The following is a 17626-nucleotide window of genomic DNA, read 5'->3' as shown; positions in this document are numbered from 1 at the left end:
TCCTCTGACACTACTTGACTAATTGAAACCAAACTTGCTATGAATGTTCCTTGGGGTATCCTGCATAGGACTGATGTGGGGATTTTTGATCCATTGAAAAACATGGCTGCTATTACTAAAAATAGAACATAGGGGTCAGACAGTAGTTTTTCACATATATCTCCTAAATTGTTAGGTTTAGCTAAATTCTGATGGGAAAAAAAGTGATCAGCATGATAAGGTCATTCTGTGGTCAAATTTTGGTTTTAATCCATTCAGCCACGTTGGAGCTATTGCCCTCTTTAACGATTTTCGCTATTTTTAATGTTATTTCTTTCAAAAATCTTCTCTGAAACAACTTTTTTTATATGTACATGTACAAATAGATTTTCAGAATTTCTACAAACTTGCAAAAATAAATATTTTCTCACATAGTTCCATTTCTAAAATTTATCTTATACAGTTTCAATAATTTTGTCATTTTAATATGAAGTTGCTATTCTCCTAAATTCTGTTTACAAACATTAGTGCCTATTGCATCTTGAAGTGCCAGCAAAATGTAATGTATATACTGCTGTATCCTTCAAAGGAAAATGTAATGTTATTAGTAAAAATCTAAATGTTTTTTTTGTTTTTTTTTTTGAGTGAGAACTGACTTATTACCGGTAACATTCTCATGGTGTTCTCCACATTCCAACGTATACTGCTGATATTGTGATATTTCCATAAATATTGATTTGTAATGTTAAGTTGTGTGTAATTTATTTTTTATTAATAATAATTATACATTATATTTATATTTTATGATATGACCAGATCATTAAATCATATGAATAAATACTAAAAATGTTGTCATTCAAGTTTGTCTTTATAAAATGTTGGGGAACGGATGGACACACAATTGTTCAAAAGGGTATCACATTATACCTAAAAAAAGGGTTGCATTGCCTAATTTTACTGGTAACACAACTTGCAAAGGTCAAGGTTTATTATGTTACAAATTTTTTTTTGCAAGGCAGGAAAATTTGAGCACAGCCCTGGCTGTAATAGATTGTAAATTGTTTGACAGATTGTAAACAAATTCCAATCTAATTAAAAGCCGATCTCGCAGCTCCCGGTTTTTTTGTTATGTTGTGTGTGCCATAACAGAAAACCGGGAGCTGCAAGATAGGCTTTTAATAAGATTGAACAAATTCAAAACTAGGTATCTATAAGATTGAACCATATTTAAGAGACAACATACAAAAAAAAAACATTTTGGATTCTTAATTCAAGGCCATTTTATAAAAACAGTATTTTCTATTTAGAATCTTGAATTTTCTTCTCTTGTACAAACTCATAATTTCACAAGTTTCAAACACTGGATAACTTACAAAAAAGTTCATTCAAACAAGGACCTTAATTTCCTATATAAAGTCTGTAACAGAAGACAACATTTCAGTTAAACTCGTCATGTTGATGCAATAATCAAAATAATAAATGAATTTGCATAGCAACAGCTGGGACAAGCACAAACATAACTTTTGGAGTACTGACAGACCTACACTGTAAATACAGTATAATCCTACTTGTGAGTGGAGTTTAAAAATATAAAGAAACATTGTATATCTTCTAAGATTTATATATATTTCATAATAATGCACAACAATAAAACTAGCAGGAGCAGTTACCTTAATACAAGGAATCAGATGTTATCAAGTTCTTTGTAAACATCAATATCTGGGTAAAAAAACAGAACAGGGAGTTGACATATTGATAAACAAGTATACCAAGTTTCTTAACTATCTGGCTACACTACAACTGAGGTGGATCTTGCCATTTAAACTCATCCATAGTGGAATATAAAATTTGAGAAAGTTGGTATGGTGATAGAAGATAAACCAGCATTTAAATGTTTTAATTGAAAAAGGGCCATAGTGTTGGAACAATCAATGTAATATTTATTCATAATAATAAATTTGAAGACATTATATGATATAATGAATTGTATTCTAGTTTGACAGATTTGATTCAGCCATTCTTCAATTATTACCTGGAAACCAAAAGTGTGATGGATAGACAAAAGGATGAATGGAGGATCACTACATTCCTTAGATTACTTACATAGACAAATTAACTATACAATAACCATCCATTTGCAGTTGCAAATGGTTTCATGATCCAACTGAATGTTTATATAAATAGACTAGTTGCATATTCCAAATGGTATATGATTAAATAATTAGATAGTGTGACATTAACCATGTCCTGACTTCCACCATGAAAAGCAGAAAAGGCAACATACATCTAAGCTGTAGTGTACTTCCTGACAGTTGTTAACTTGCCTTGAACTTAACTTGCATCATTTTACTAAATATAATAACTCTAAAAGTTCATGTTGATATTGACAATAATATGGGCTTTGTTTTATGGTTTGTCCAAATTCACCTCTACATGATATCTAAGTTCCAGGTCATTACATTGAACAACTTCGGAATACATTAAATACACTAATCTTGTCGAGTACATGTGTACTTGCATTTTGATTCAATTCAAATTATGTACTATACACCCATGAACAACATAAATTCTACATGTACTCTCAATAAAGAATAAGGATTCTGTGTGGCAAACAATATTTCACACTCCATTCTTTCTCTTGGGTATGGGGTTGAAAAATCCAATCATTGCTCTTATAGACTACAACTTCTCTCTAAAAAGCAAATAGAAATTCTGTACTTATAATGACATTGAAATGACTGGTAGAAAATATATAGCTGGTACTAAAAACCTACTTGGGGAAAAATTACATTTGTATAGCCATATGCCTGTACATATAGATAGTACCTTATTTTACAAAGTTTAAACTGACAAACAGAAAGTATATATATCAGATTGTTGTTTGCTATTATTTTAATACCACTATATCAAATTCCAATATGGAAACCATCATGTGACACCACTCTTACACAAAGTATATTTTCCTGATTTTTAAATGGAACTGTTCTTCCGTCATCAAATAGGAAATGGTTGTTTTCCAAGCCAAAAATCATATACCACTACATATATGTAGACAGACAGACAGACAGACAAGGGTAAAATATTGTTGGTGTACCTCCATTCTGAGCAGGAATATAACCATGTAACATACTTACCCATCCAGGTTCAGTCGTGTGACAATATCTTTAATGGTAACGATGAGACTCTGATGCTCCTGTGGGTTTTCTATGATAGCATTATGTAGCTTGGCCATGTAGGAATCTACAGTTTCTATGGTTGGTAACTCATTAGTGCCTTCAAAGACAGTATTCATTATTAGATAAATAACTTTATTAATGAAAAAACACTTTTTCATTGTTGCTGAGTTTGGATCTTCTCAACATGCCAGTTTTGACTATGATGCAGGTCTTGAGTTTTATGGAAATTTTTTCAAGAAATACTTTAAATACTGCTTTAAACATGCCTATTCACCATACAACCTTTTTAACAAAACCCAACCACTTAGTGTGTGAGCGAGTCTTGTTCATACAGCAAAGAACTCCTGCAAACCGATTAGACTCCAATAAAATTCCTATCCTCAATGTACAGAAAAATGACCCCTTTATAGCAACAGGTACTCTCAAAAAATAGGAAGCATAGTAACATTTAAATTCAATGATTTCTGATACTGGTATATTTACATGTACATGTAGTATAGCAAAGTTTAACAAGATTCTAATTTACTATTTTAGCAAGGAAACAACTTGTTAATGTAAAAGATTTGATCAAATACACTTAAATTTCAATCATATTTTAGCAAAACCTGTCTAAACCGGACCTTTTTTATTGTGACTGAAGAGTACGTTTAAATTAGACAGGTGTTCAGTTTACCCAGGTTCAAATTGCATATGTATCTAAATGAAAAAAATTGTTATTTCATTTATTCAAGTTTTTAGTTTAGACAGGTTTGAATGGACACAATGTAACAGCCCTTTTATTGCAAAGCTTAAAATTTTGTTTAAAATGCCTCTTTCTTAATGATGACATTATGAATTTGCCCCTGTGCGACACGAGAATATTTCATATGCTGATGTTTGGTTGCTTTCTGTGGAAAACACTATGGTTTTACACAATTACCAAATCAAAATATTATGATTATATAAAACAACACAATGACGTACCTGGGACAGGGACAGCAGCAAAATGTGTAGCTAGTGTTGATCGTAGAGATTCTAAATGTTGTTGTAAAGCTAGATTAGAACTTCTTTGTTGTACTGCATCTACTTCTAACTTGTCTATTGCTTGTTTCATGTTTTCTATATGTTTACTCAGAATGGCATTTTGCTCTTCTAGTTCCGTAGCCTGACGTCGGAATTGGCGGAGAGCTCCTTCTCTTGCTTAAAAACAGCCATAGATAGTAACATGTAAAAAAAATCGGTAAAAACAACATTTTTGTACATTTTTTTTTTTGCCATTTAATGGTTCTAACTCATGAACTCTAGCCCCTGTACTAAAATCAACAAAATCAAAGCAAATCAAGAACAATAACTCTTACAAAGTGCCAATTTCATACACATTCACTATCTATTTAATTTTCATCTCAAAGGTGCAACAACTGAATGACAAACTAAGACTAGTTTTATGGTCTGTACAAACTAAGACTGGTTTTATGGTCTGTACAAACTAAGACTAGTTTTATGGTCTGTAAACTGTTTCTGAATTCCAAATAATAGTGAATTCTTTGGGTTTTGACATGCATGAATTATCTCCTGTCTATTTTAATAAAGATTTGGTGAATGTATCTTCAAATATTATTCACACATAAAAAGTAAGAGACAGACATCACGCAGATTGGACTTGAGGACCACTACTGCACCCAAAGGCACATGCCCATAACTCTTATTCAGTAGGGGGTATTAAAATTCACAGTTGCATCTACCTACGGGGTACTTACATTTGTTGTAATCAAGAAACTCTTCAGTAAATATAGGTATATCAAATGTACCAGGTTCTGTTTCTTCTTTTACCTGATAAAAAAAAATAAAGACAGAAAGTTTAATGTTCAAATTTCTTCTTTCACATGATTTTTTTCCAAAAGAGGAGATCCATGCGATTTTGAAATTTGTTTGAATTTTTTTTTTTAAAGACACAAAAAAAGTAAATCTTAATTTAACTAATAAGGTGCATTTATATCTAAACATAAATTTTCTACTGGTGGAAACTATTTCAAATGAACTCATGCATTTACTGACTACATTTAAGTTTTTTCTGGATTAGAACCATCAATTGTTTAGAGGGATGTTTTCTGGCTTATAACCATCAATTGTTTAATGAGATGTTTTGTGGTGGATTATTTGGACAAAATTTTTCCAACTTTACATAGTACTTAACCAATTTTAAGCTAGTTTTTAACAGTTTTCATTACTTATTTACTTCAAGGGGGGGGGGGTTCCTTGTAAATTCCAAAACTCCATAGTTACAGGCCTGCTGCAATGATAAATCACACTTCACATTAACTCGTAAAAATCTATAAACATATATACCCTCTGATAATTGTATACTTACCTCTGTTTGGTTGTAACTGTCATCACTAACATCTTCTGTAATTAAACATTTGAACAATTACGTATGAATAAAATAGAAAATTTTACCCTTGCTTATTATGTTGTCTTTTTCACTCGGAAGTCATGTGACTTCTGAGTTTTACAACCATCTGATGTCAATCAAAAGGACTTCCGGTTAATAACCGCCTTAAAAGTACTTCCACCGTGAAAGAGATCTGACAAATGAATTTTAAAATGTATCAAATTGATTACTTAGTATAAACATATTGCCCGTTTTTATAGTATATAATTATATTTTACATGATTGATTGTCAAAGAAAAAAATAAATACATATATTGAAGTTTGAACTAAATTTTATCAATGCCGTGATATCCATATATGGATTCCACATGGTTGGTAACATTAAAAACTAAAAATAGGTGGTTAAGTTTACACATTGAAAAACAAAATAAAATGAAATAAAACGAAAAAAAAAGAAAAAAAAACGAAATTCTGAATTCTGAAACAGTATTGTGTGCCATGGATGTAAATACAGAAAGAACAAATTATCATCAGCGGATTATAAAGTTTTTAAAATACCTATAATAAATATCTCATGACTTCCGAGGTTCCATAAAAGCTTTGATTATTATACTATCAACAAATCAAGGAATACACGTGTATCATAAATTTTGTATTGAGGCAGACATAATGTATGTTGAGGGAATATTGATGAGACAACATCTCCATCTGAACCAACCTAATAAGACAGGCAACCAAAGCAAAACAAGAGGGCATCATTCACCCAGCCTTCATAACAGAGTATAACTCATAATTGACAAGCTCAAATTGGACCAAAAGTGATTGTTTACAGCGCTGTCCAAAGCAAGCCAGCATAAGTCAATACAGAAAATTGGAACATGAAAATACAAAACCTATTACAGAGAACAAAAAAGAAACATGTTCTTGCTAATTTTCTGAGTAGACAAGGTCAGTACTTCTGTGAGGTGGTGCAACAATTTCAGGTAAAATTGGATTAAAAACTGTTTTTAGCAAAATGTGTAGTAACTGACTCATGGAAGTATTCACAGTCTGCTCAGAATGTGTAGTAACTGACTCATGGAAGTATTCATGGAGTCTGCTCAGAATGTGTAGTAACTGACTCATGGAAGTATTCACAGATTCTGCTCAAAATGTGTAGTAACTGACTCACATATATTAACAGACCATATCAAAATTATCATGAAAGGGTCCAGCAAAACAGGATGTTAATGTATGACTAAGATAATAGGCACAGAAAACATACTACCAATCATGCTAAAGCTGCTTACAAAAGGTTATTTGTTTAAAAGTTGCATAACATTACTGGTAGTCCTCAGACACACTATAGTGGTACGAATATATTGTATAGTACCTTTTAATCTTTTCTCTCTTAACATTTTGAACTGTTTAAATGCATCAGTTTTCTGGTAAGCCTCCATTTCTTTGTAATATCGTTCTTTATCTTTTTCAGCTTCATCTAAATATTTCTGCAATAATAGGATTTGATAAGTAAGTAAAAGTCTCATTGGATCTACATGTATGTACTCTGGTAATTACTTGTACGTACATGTACATAAAATCAACCTGAGACCTTTCATGGACTAAAATAATCTATCACATTTTTTATTGATTCATGGTCAATGATGTTCAATAAAAAAGTAGATAACTACAAAATATAAAATCCATGAACAGAACCAGAATTCTTCATTATCAAATTAAAACATAACATAAAGTCACCCCGCTTTAATGTAAGGTTATAAATGAAATTAAACAACTAATTAACACACCATAAAATTTACTAAAAAATACATTCATTTATCTCCATGGATTACCTCAACTTAGCTCATAAAGGCAAATTGAGATATTCACATAAAGAATGGTCCCAGCTAATGCAATGCTGGAGTAATAAAGGCAAGATCTGATGAAGTGCAATTCTGGAGTAATTAAGGCAAGTTCTGATGAAGTGCAATACTGGAATTCTGGAGTAATAAAGGCAAGATCTGATGAAGTGCAATACTGAAGTAATAAAGGCAAGATCTGATGAAGTGCAATACTGAAGTAATAAAGGCAAGATCTGATGAAGTGCAATACTGAAGTAATAAAGGCAAGATCTGATGAAGTGCAATACTGGAGTAATAAAGGCAAGATCTGATGAAAAGCAATACTCAATTCTGGAGTAATAAAGGCAAGATCTGATGAAGTGCAATACTGAAGTAATAAAGGCAAGATCTGATGAAGTGCAATACTGAAGTAATAAAGGCAAGATCTGATGAAGTGCAATACTGAAGTAATAAAGGCAAGATCTGATGAAGTGCAATACTGGAGTAATAAAGGCAAGATCTGATGAAAAGCAATACTCAATTCTGGAGTAATAAAGGCAAGATCTGATGAAGTGCAATACTGAAGTAATAAAGGCAAGATCTGATGAAGTGCAATACTGAAGTAATAAAGGCAAGATCTGATGAAGTGCAATACTGAAGTAATAAAGGCAAGATCTGATGAAGTGCAATACTGGAGTAATAAAGGCAAGATCTGATGAAAAGCAATACTCAATTCTGGAGTAATAAAGGCAAGATCTGATGAAGTGCAATACTGAAGTAATAAAGGCAAGATCTGATGAAGTGCAATACTGGAGTAATAAAGGCAAGATCTGATGAAGTGCAATATTCAAAAATGACTTAGTTTTTATATAAGATGCAATTAGGGGTCAAATATTTCAATTTGAGAATACAAGATTGAAAGAATAGATAATTATTTGAAAATCATATCCTTTATGAAATATCTACATGTATTCAAGGCAGATGATAAACCCATCAAATTTTGCTTTATAAACTATGTTTCCATAAAAAACTGGGTAAGCAATACCTTTATGAATTAAAAATCTGTAAGTGCTATTACATTATTGTATCTGAGTTTTGTAACTGTAAAAAATTAAGTAAATTTTTAAAGAAGTTTGTAACATCGATACCCCTGGTGCAAAGGCTTTTCAGTGAGAAATCTGTTAAAATTAAATCTGACACTTTATTACAAATACAGTAAAACCTCTCGAAACAAAACCCCTTTTGGACTGTAGAATTTGGTTGGTTTGGACAGCTGTATGCATGGTGTATCCTGGTTCAAAATATATTTAAACCTGCACAATAGGACTTCAAATGTTGTTTGCTGTAGACAGGTTTTCAGTTACTTCAGGGTTTAGACAGGTTTCAATGTATGAGCATTTGTGAAATGTAAATACAGTAGGGGGTGCTACAGGAGTATCAACATCTCAGAAGGGAAAATAACTATAGAAAAATAAAAATCGTCTCTTTTTTCATAAACTTTTGTATGAAGACTTCCATTTTCTAGTATAGTATCTAAATAAAAAAACAGGTGTATGGGTACTTTTATTGTTAAACTTGATCAACTGAAGTTCTTTTGGGTAGATATCTTAAATATTGTTTTTGATCATTTACAGCCAAAATATCTAAAAGTGTTATTAGATTTATAAGTGGATATTCAAGGGGAGGTAATGCAAGATTACACCTAACCTGTTTTTCATGCTGTTGTAATTTAGTCCATTCACTCCCTAGAAGTCGGGTCAACTCAGAGAATGTTAGATTGGGATTCTCTTTTCTCATAACTTCCCTCCTTTCATTTAAAAATCTAATGTATCCAGATAAGGCAGGCTTAGGGGCATTTCTGTCTTTCAGCTTCTTCCTTTTCTTTCCTTTTTGCCACCCTCCTTTTTTATTGGTTTTCTGAAATTTAAGGATTAGCATACAGAAAGAATGATACTTATAAACAGTTATTAACAGGTCTACTTCACCCCTTTGTTAATTGCTGACTTGAACAGTCCAAACAAACAAGTACAACTGCATAGCTTACAGTTCTATAAAAAAAGTTCCAAAAAAGGTTTGTTATATTGATATTTCATGAACTAGACATCCTATAACTCTTGGTCAGTCAATCCTGACAGATATCATTTCAGCAAGAGAAAAGACCAGTACTGTACAAGTTCTTTCATATAATGTACCCAAAATTTTTGTCCCTAAAGGCTTCATTAAGTAACTTACATAATATTTTTCAAACATATTAATGACTTACAATGCCTAATTTCAAAAGTTTGATGAAATGAAGATGATTATTACAAAACATATTTACATACATGTATTTTCAAAATTAGGCCAAACCATAAAATAATTTCATCTTTTGACTACATACATGTAAGGTTATAAACTACAACTCGAACTAAAAATCCTTTATCTTAAATTTTGTTTTAGTTGAATATGATTTTAGACTCTGCATATGAGGGACAAATCAATTTTGTTATCGCTAATGTCACCCAGAGGGAATATGCAAAACTTTCTAGAACACTTGCCATGTGGCTGCATTAAAAGTGCAAACAATCATTTCTGATTTTTCCAGCAGAACCATTTTTAGCTATTTATGTTTCAGACCACCTATATATTGAAGACATCACTGAAGTTCTGTCCCTTTTATCATAAACCATACTTACTTCAGATGGTGTTTCACTCTCTGATGGAGGTACACTAGTCACTACAAAAATATTGACAAAAGAAAACATGTATTAATACATGAAAATATATAAAAGCTGTAGAGATTACCACTCAGTATAATGGTATTCAATAAGCGTTTTGTTGAATTCAATCTTATCTTTAACTTACAGGTGTTTGGCAGTGATCTCTTACATAAATTGTTAGAATGAAATCACTTAGGCCAAGAAAAAATATGTCTGTTCACGTGATTTTTCTTTCTTTTTGTCATGTATCATATTAATAAAAGTAGAAGTACTGCAATTGCAAGTGCCATCGGCATATCTAAATTAAGAATTTCAATTTGAAAGCTATTCAAGCTCATACATAAAAATGACTAATTTTGTTGTATCAAACATATATAATTTGACAATCTAAAGTTAATGATAATTAAAACAACTTAAGTAATTTTCTACAAAATAAGTTATCATACCTTGAGTTAAATCTCCAAGGGGCTGACTTGGCATAAAACTTGAGTCTTGAGTAGCGAAGCTGTAAATTTTTTTAAAATATTTATACAAAGTTCAAAAAATATTTCAAGTTATGTAATACACAGTGTGTTTCATTAAGTATTCACTGATAAAAACATTCAGACACTTCAGTAGTAGTCTTTGTAAGAATCATGCAAATTCTGTAAAATGTGATATACCTCAAAAAGGCTACATATTTTTATTTTTGATATTAAGTTGTTTTATGGGTCTATACTATGAAAGTGTAATTATTCATTCAAATCTGCCTGCTCTTAGGAGATAATCAACATTGAAAATCCAATAGATTCTATTGTATTTGAGCGTCATTTACAGAGTTATCTCCCTTAATTTTGAAACCTACAGTGCATTCTATATAATTCTTATCTCCTAAGAGCATGGGTTATATGAAAAACTGAATGTAAATTTCTGTTTACTATGGCATTTCAAACAATATATCAAAAATCAAAATATGTAGGCTTGTCACCTATGAATCACATTTTGCATGATTCTTAGCCAGAGGACTACTTAAACATTTGAAACTCAAAAATAAACCACTAGTTTGGTAATTGCCTGAAATATTTCATTAGCCTGATGTATTTTAAGAAAGTAACCTCTCAGCTCTGATCAATCAGCTAAAAACTGCAATCATCAAGTTTCTAACAGTGAATTACTTGCTATCAATGATCATATTTTGAGTATAAATCTAAAGATCATACGTGGCATCAACGGTTAAGTCTGTACTTTCTTTTGAAACATCATCCTCGAAGCCTTCAAATTCCAACTTCAACCCTGACAACATGGAGTTACCTCCACCAGGCCCTAAATCCATTATCTGATCCCTTTAGCCTGAAAAAATGCATAATTCATGTAGAACATGAAATCTCCTAAACAGTTACATGTACTAGCTTACTATCTATATACGCACATGTATAATGATGTTAAAATTAACTTTTGCCCTCCAAGTCACTTTAACTTTGATTCCTGGCTGAATAAAAGTAACGTTCATGGTATAAATAAATCACAAATATTTCATATGTAGTTCCATCACCTCTCCTGATCTTCATAACCTAATTGTGTTGGAAATAAATAAGGCACTAATTAAATACTGTTGCTACTAGAATTATTTAACTTGTTTCCTAAGCCTTGGTTGAATGATGCTTTCTCTATCAGTATGACATTAAGTGACTCCCTGCATGATATTTGGCTATAGTACGACATGAATCAATTCTTATCAATTTTTGCACCAAAGAAAACTTTTCATATTTGTGCCAAAATTGTGCACTACAGAAAGGACAGGAAAAGCACCCAAATAATAATGACCTTTGCTGAGACTGAATTTACTTCACAACAAAACATGTGAAAAGTCAGACTAAGATTTGACCTACAATACAATACAGCTACAGCAAAACATTGAACAAGAATTTCATATATTAATTGCATTGATTGAAATGATTTGTTTACATATAATTACAATATCAAAATTGTATCACAGACAGAATAAAATAACACAACAAGCACAGTGATTTGTTGTTTCATCATGTGATTGGCACTGAGTGGCAAAAAATACAACACATTATTATAACAACAAAGATAAATACTAAATAAAACTCTAGACAGAGACAGACAACATTTACATCTAATTCAGCTTTTCTTTATAATTAAGTCCTTTTTTTCCATAATTCGATATATTTTGAAGGAAATTTTTTATAAATATAATATTTGATATCAATTTTAAAATTAATCAGTCTGTAAAAAGAACAGAAACAGAAAGAGATATACATGTACCATGAGAATGATAGCAAATAACATTATTACTTCTTAAAGAAAAAATTGTGGGTTACCACTCACAGAGTGGTGTACCACTATGTCAGTGATCAGATATGGTATGTCTCTTTCTGTACTGTAGTTGATATTAAAGTATTCTAATATTTGCATAATGCAACTATACCAAGATTTCATTTTGTCTTCAATTAATTGTTTTGAAAGACTAAGTGCTTCTGGAACAAGACAGTTTCACATAATTGATATTTGTACATGAAGCGACAGAGGAGTAAATAAACAGCAAACACCTGTAAAAGCTATTGTAAAGTTGGGAAAAGTGAATATTGATTTTACACGATGTTGTACTATTCAAAATTCAGACAGGCTTATTTGTGGCAATGAGTAATAAAGGAAACAAACGTCTGCTGCTTTGTCCATGACAGCATGTACAAATTGGCTAACATTGGTGAGTTGTTGGTGTTGGCGTGCCACCATTGGGCAAGCCTGTGTTCACCAACTGTTGACTGCATAATGTTGGGCAATTGTTGGCACATCGACATCTCCCCAATAACTAGGCAACAAATTAAATTGTCTACGTTGGTCCGATGGTGTCCCAAATGATGCATATCAATGGTTGGTAAAATGTTTGGCAGACATCATGCCAACTTTCTACGTGTAAGTAGCTATCAGTACATAAATATGCACAGATTTTTATTTCAAAGAGTAATAGTAAAATGTGTTTGGTTACAACTTCAAACAGACTTGGCTCAATTTGTGTGTGTTTTTTTCATAATATGAACATTTGGAATTACAGAGACAACAATACCTCATCAGATATTGTGATGTATTAATTGATATGAAAGAGAAATTAAGGGAACCAAGATTCTAGTGGAAATCAAAAGAATGTAATCCAGGGATATCAATGACATGGAAAACATACACACACAACAAAGAACATAAAATAACCAAAATAATACATACAAAGTAACTAAACTGAATGAACAACTCAGACTCCACTCAAAATGGGACCATGGACCACATGCACTGGTAGGATAAGCATCCTCTGCTTTTTCTAGAAACACCCACCGAGTTGCTCATAAAAAGTCAAGTCCAGGGTAGACACAAGAGGAAAGGAAAACTATGACATGCTGGACAAATCAATTTTCATGGTGCATACGGATACACCCTAACAATCCATGAGTTCATGACTTTAGTAGTGATGACTTGTACTGTGATATTGTGAGGACACGTCCCGCGGACGCACAATATTTTAACTTGGCATGTCCTGCAAGATTTTCTTGCATCCAGGAAAAACATATGTGCCTTATCAAGAACCCTGCTTGTACCACATAACCCTGTTCCAGAAGCCTAATTGTAAGAGGTCTAGGGCCATACAAAAAGTCTGTGGAGTAACAGTAAGTTCTTGCACAAGGTATTAGTTGTGATATGGAAACTCCACGTGCAGGTGCTTAAGGGTGTTGCCACAGATGAAAAGAAAATTAACAATATGGAATGAAAAGTCAAAGCATTTGTCGTATAGTTTGGTCAATAGTTTTCCTTTACCATTAACCTGTAAGTGTAGGTCAAAATATGAGGCTGACTTCACAGTGTCTATTGTATCTTTCATCTCCAGTTCTTTAGGGTAAAGGCGATGTATAAAATCCTCGAAACTCTGATTGTTTAACAATAATACTTTATCTACATGTATATGGCGGACACTTAAATGCAAAATCTTTAAATAATTATGATCATTTGTGCATGCTTGAAAATTTTATCATCGCATATCAATTAAGTCTTGCATTTCATAACATGTACATGTATTTACAAATGTAGATAAAACACACAAAATCAGTCTTCACGGTTGACTTAATGTAGCAGAAGCCATTTGAACTCATAAAGTTAAAAAAACTTGGAAGTCCGAATCATCTTTTTACTGGCCTGAAATAAAATGGAGAAATACATGCATGTTCTGAAAAATGACAAAATGCTTTCTGAAAAAAAAAAAAAAAAAAAGGGGGGGGGCATAGGAACATTCATATATACAATGTATATACATGTAGTTCCTAATACATGTATAGTGTGTAAGTTTTGAAATGTATTTTGATGCTTAGCATTTATTTGGAATTACTAGTGGCTTATGGTCCATAGTAATATCCAAGAATACCCACAAAACATTATGGAGTAATCATGATAATTACAGGAAACATATTTTCTATTGAGACAGATTGTCAAGGCGACAGACAAATTAAATGCACCCAGCACTTGTTCGTTCATAATAAAGGATCCACAGCTGTATTCTAATTATTTTTCAGGCTTGTATGGATGTCCATAATATATAAGTTATTTTAGCCGTTGTACTTATATCATGTATTCTATTTAATATGTAAGAACAAAGTGTGTCCAGCCTTGTGATCAGTCAACCGTGAAGACTTATCTCACCTTAGCATATTAACAAGGCAAGTGATTGTTTATACAAATGATATGAAAATTTAATATATCTTATTTACATGTATACATTTTCATTTTTTTTTTTAATGTTTGAGTAAATTTTACTAAATATTTGATCTATGCTTGATCTTTGGTATTGCTTTTATTCTACATTGAGAATGTCTTAGCTGTGAGTAAATCATCAATTCATTCAAAAACTAGCCACAAATTATTGTCTATACAAATATTTTCAAACAATAAATTTTCAATAGAAAATAATTATAAAAACATTATCTTTCATGAAATAAAACAAATATCAATCAAATTGGAGGTTCAAATGTATACTTTAAGGTATTCTTGGGTATTTCTATGGTCCAGTGGCTTATGGCTCTAATGAAAAAGAAATGATACAAAAACCCTAGAACAGTATTTTTTAAAAATATTTGGAGGATTTATATTTATTAGGAAGTAACATCATTTTCCAGTTTTAGCGACTTCTAAGATTGTATGCCGGTTATATTCCATGTATTTGGAGATATAAAAGTAGAATGAGAAGAAAAAACACACAGAAAATGTGGGAAACACAGCAAAAACAGACATGGATTGAATTTTTAAATCAAACCGTTGAGAATTCTAGGAAATTGGATGGATAAAAAAATAAAAGGAAATTATTCATTGAAACTTTTATTATTTACTCCTATCATATTCCTTTTGCAAAAAAGTAAGACCAAAAAAAATGAATCAATGATTATTCCAAATATTTTTTAACCAAATTTGAATCAATTAAATGGCTATCATATGGACCTAGAAAGATGTAAAATTCAACTGATTTTTTGTCAATTACTATTTTTCACAAATGATAATAAAAGATGTTATAGTGAGCACCGTGAAGCGGTGTGAGATCTATGGTTATTACGTGCACTTTCTAAATTTCCCTGAAGGTTCCCCAATATACTAACGAAAAAAAAAGTCATATACCGGAAGTAACAAAAAGTGACTGTCCTCACGAAGAAAATTCATCTTTTCCTTCAATCAAACAAATAAAAACTTTTGGTTAAGATTACATTTCAGTAAAAATAAATTCATTTTTTCTGATAGTTTTCAAGTCTTGTTCTACTTCTTTTTACCTATTTAAAGAAGTGAATGTGACATTTTTAAAAACTTTGGGAAACATGTGGACGTACATACATGTACGTGTATCTCCACTGTTCAACTGTTGCTGTTGTCAAGAACCTAACCCTAGGAAAAACCTTAATGTCCTTTATTATTTTCACAAGTCTCGCAGAGACGGCACATGTATGGTAAAGCTCACGATGCTCGCTGAATCAGGCATTGCCTACTCCATATTAAGTTCTGACTTATCATAAATTGAAGTATCTTCGAAGTTATGTCACATTGATTGCTTTATTATCTCACCAAATGTTTGCTATACACAACAGAAATGCATTACAGGGCAAATTGTCTTAGTTTCCAATCTGAAGTTTTAAACGCATAAAAATGAAAAATGGACACTTCAATGATCATAATTCCCACTAAAAAAACCTGTTATTGTTAGTATGTTGGCAAGTTAATGGAATGTGGGTAAAAGCAGTTGGTCAGTTGTTGGGGTTGTGTCTTAGTAACTCTTACAGTGTATATGTCGGTTGATAGATTCTGGGCCAATATCACACCGACAGTTGGGAATGACACTGGCCCGATGAGCAAAATATCATTGGGCCAACATTATTAGACAGTGTTGTGCAAACTTCTGTTTGCTATCTAGGGTGGTGCTTTAGGCTAAAATCAAGCACTATCTAGGGTGGTGCTTGATTTTAGCCTAAATTTAGGAATATGAACATGTGTATACTATATGCTTCCTCGCCTTCGGTTCCTTCACCAATCTTTTCTTACATAAAACTGACTCAAAATCAATCATAAGTTATTTTCTTTGCAACTGCGACATTTATTTTAGTACAGGCACAGAATACTATGACGAAAATTGTATTAAACATGTTACAATATTTACCTAACAAATTCTAGCAAACTAGCTACCTTCGATTGAGTGGCATAAGTCCGAAAGTTCCGAAAATATTCTATTGTGAATCTGAAAACCAACGCACTTATACTAGGTATGTTCTAAAATGTGTAACCCATACCCGTACCAACTTTTCACCATACCCAAATACTATTTTGACAATTTCTTCATTATTACTTGATATTCCTGACTAAAAGTTGGTACACATTTTGCAAAATGACATGATGGTAAATCAAGAAGTAATGATTTGTAAAATGTATATCGAAAAAATTGATTTTATTCGAATTTCTGTATTCAAAAGGTCTAAAATATGTAACCCGAAATTCCCGTACCCACAAATCAAAGTCCAGTATTTTTGTGTTCTTTGCTAATTCAATGTGTATTTGACATAAGAACATTATAATATTATCAAAATTTTCATTGACGATAAATTAAAATCGCGTCAGACTCTGTTTATGAGACTTTGTTTTTTTCATTCTTGATAAGATCGTATCCATGCTTTGCTGGTACGGGGATTGACGATAGGTACAGTGCGGAAATCAAACTCAATCACTACTTTTTTAAAACAATATCAAATCTTTCAAAACTTTATCCAAAGTCTAAAGGTAAAGTTTTAACCTCTTAACGATAGTAGAAAAAGGTAAAAATCGGATAGAATAGTTAGAAATAGTCAATAAACAATTGGATACGGTAACTTCCGGTTACACATTTTAGACCTTTTGACTTCAGAAAACCGATCAAACAAGAAATATTAGAAAAATATACATCATTTTCTTGATGAGAAATGAATTGAAACGGACTTTTTCACATCTCATGCAATTTTCAGTTCTTGATATACCGTAAGAATGATGAATATTTTAGCAAAACATTATTTGGGTACGAGGAAAAGTTGGTACGGG

At 31.8% G+C, this 17626-nt stretch overlaps 1 protein-coding gene across 1 annotated transcript; it reads right to left on the bottom strand.

Moving 5' to 3' along the window:
- Nucleotides 1-1579: 1579 nt before the first annotated feature.
- LOC148603592 (high mobility group protein 20A-like) lies at nucleotides 1580-16843 on the bottom strand. The gene is made up of 11 exons (XM_088554030.1): nucleotides 16719-16843; nucleotides 11242-11371; nucleotides 10489-10547; nucleotides 10019-10059; nucleotides 9051-9260; nucleotides 6896-7010; nucleotides 5503-5537; nucleotides 4892-4964; nucleotides 4119-4334; nucleotides 3114-3252; nucleotides 1580-2671 (listed from the first exon to the last, which is right to left on the bottom strand). The coding sequence occupies exons 2-11, from the start codon at nucleotides 11352-11354 to the stop codon at nucleotides 2659-2661; spliced, it is 1014 nt and encodes a 337-aa protein (XP_088410156.1). The 5' UTR covers nucleotides 11355-11371; nucleotides 16719-16843; the 3' UTR covers nucleotides 1580-2658.
- Between the last annotated feature and the right edge of the window lie 783 nt (nucleotides 16844-17626).

This window comes from Perna viridis, chromosome 11 (assembly GCF_037379345.1).
Source record: "Perna viridis isolate PV_CMFRI_1.1 ecotype Kerala chromosome 11, ASM3737934v1, whole genome shotgun sequence".
NCBI classification, from domain to species: domain Eukaryota; kingdom Metazoa; phylum Mollusca; class Bivalvia; order Mytilida; family Mytilidae; genus Perna; species Perna viridis.
The sequence above is the reverse complement of the archived record's forward strand: the minus strand, read 5'-3'. Positions and strand labels throughout refer to the sequence as shown.

What these genes read in the sequence shown, in the direction of transcription:
- LOC148603592 (XM_088554030.1), bottom strand. Translation starts at nt 11,354, where the DNA reads ATGGATTTAGGGCCTGGTGGAGGTAACTCCATGTTGTCAGGGTTGAAG. An exon ending in AGAGTGAAACACCATCTGAA is followed by an intron (nt 9,261 to 10,018) that starts GTAAGTATGGTT and finishes CTTAAATTTCAG; the next exon opens with AAAACCAATAAAAAAGGAGG. An exon ending in GTTTCTTGATTACAACAAAT is followed by an intron (nt 4,335 to 4,891) that starts GTAAGTACCCCG and finishes GCTGTTTTTAAG; the next exon opens with CAAGAGAAGGAGCTCTCCGC.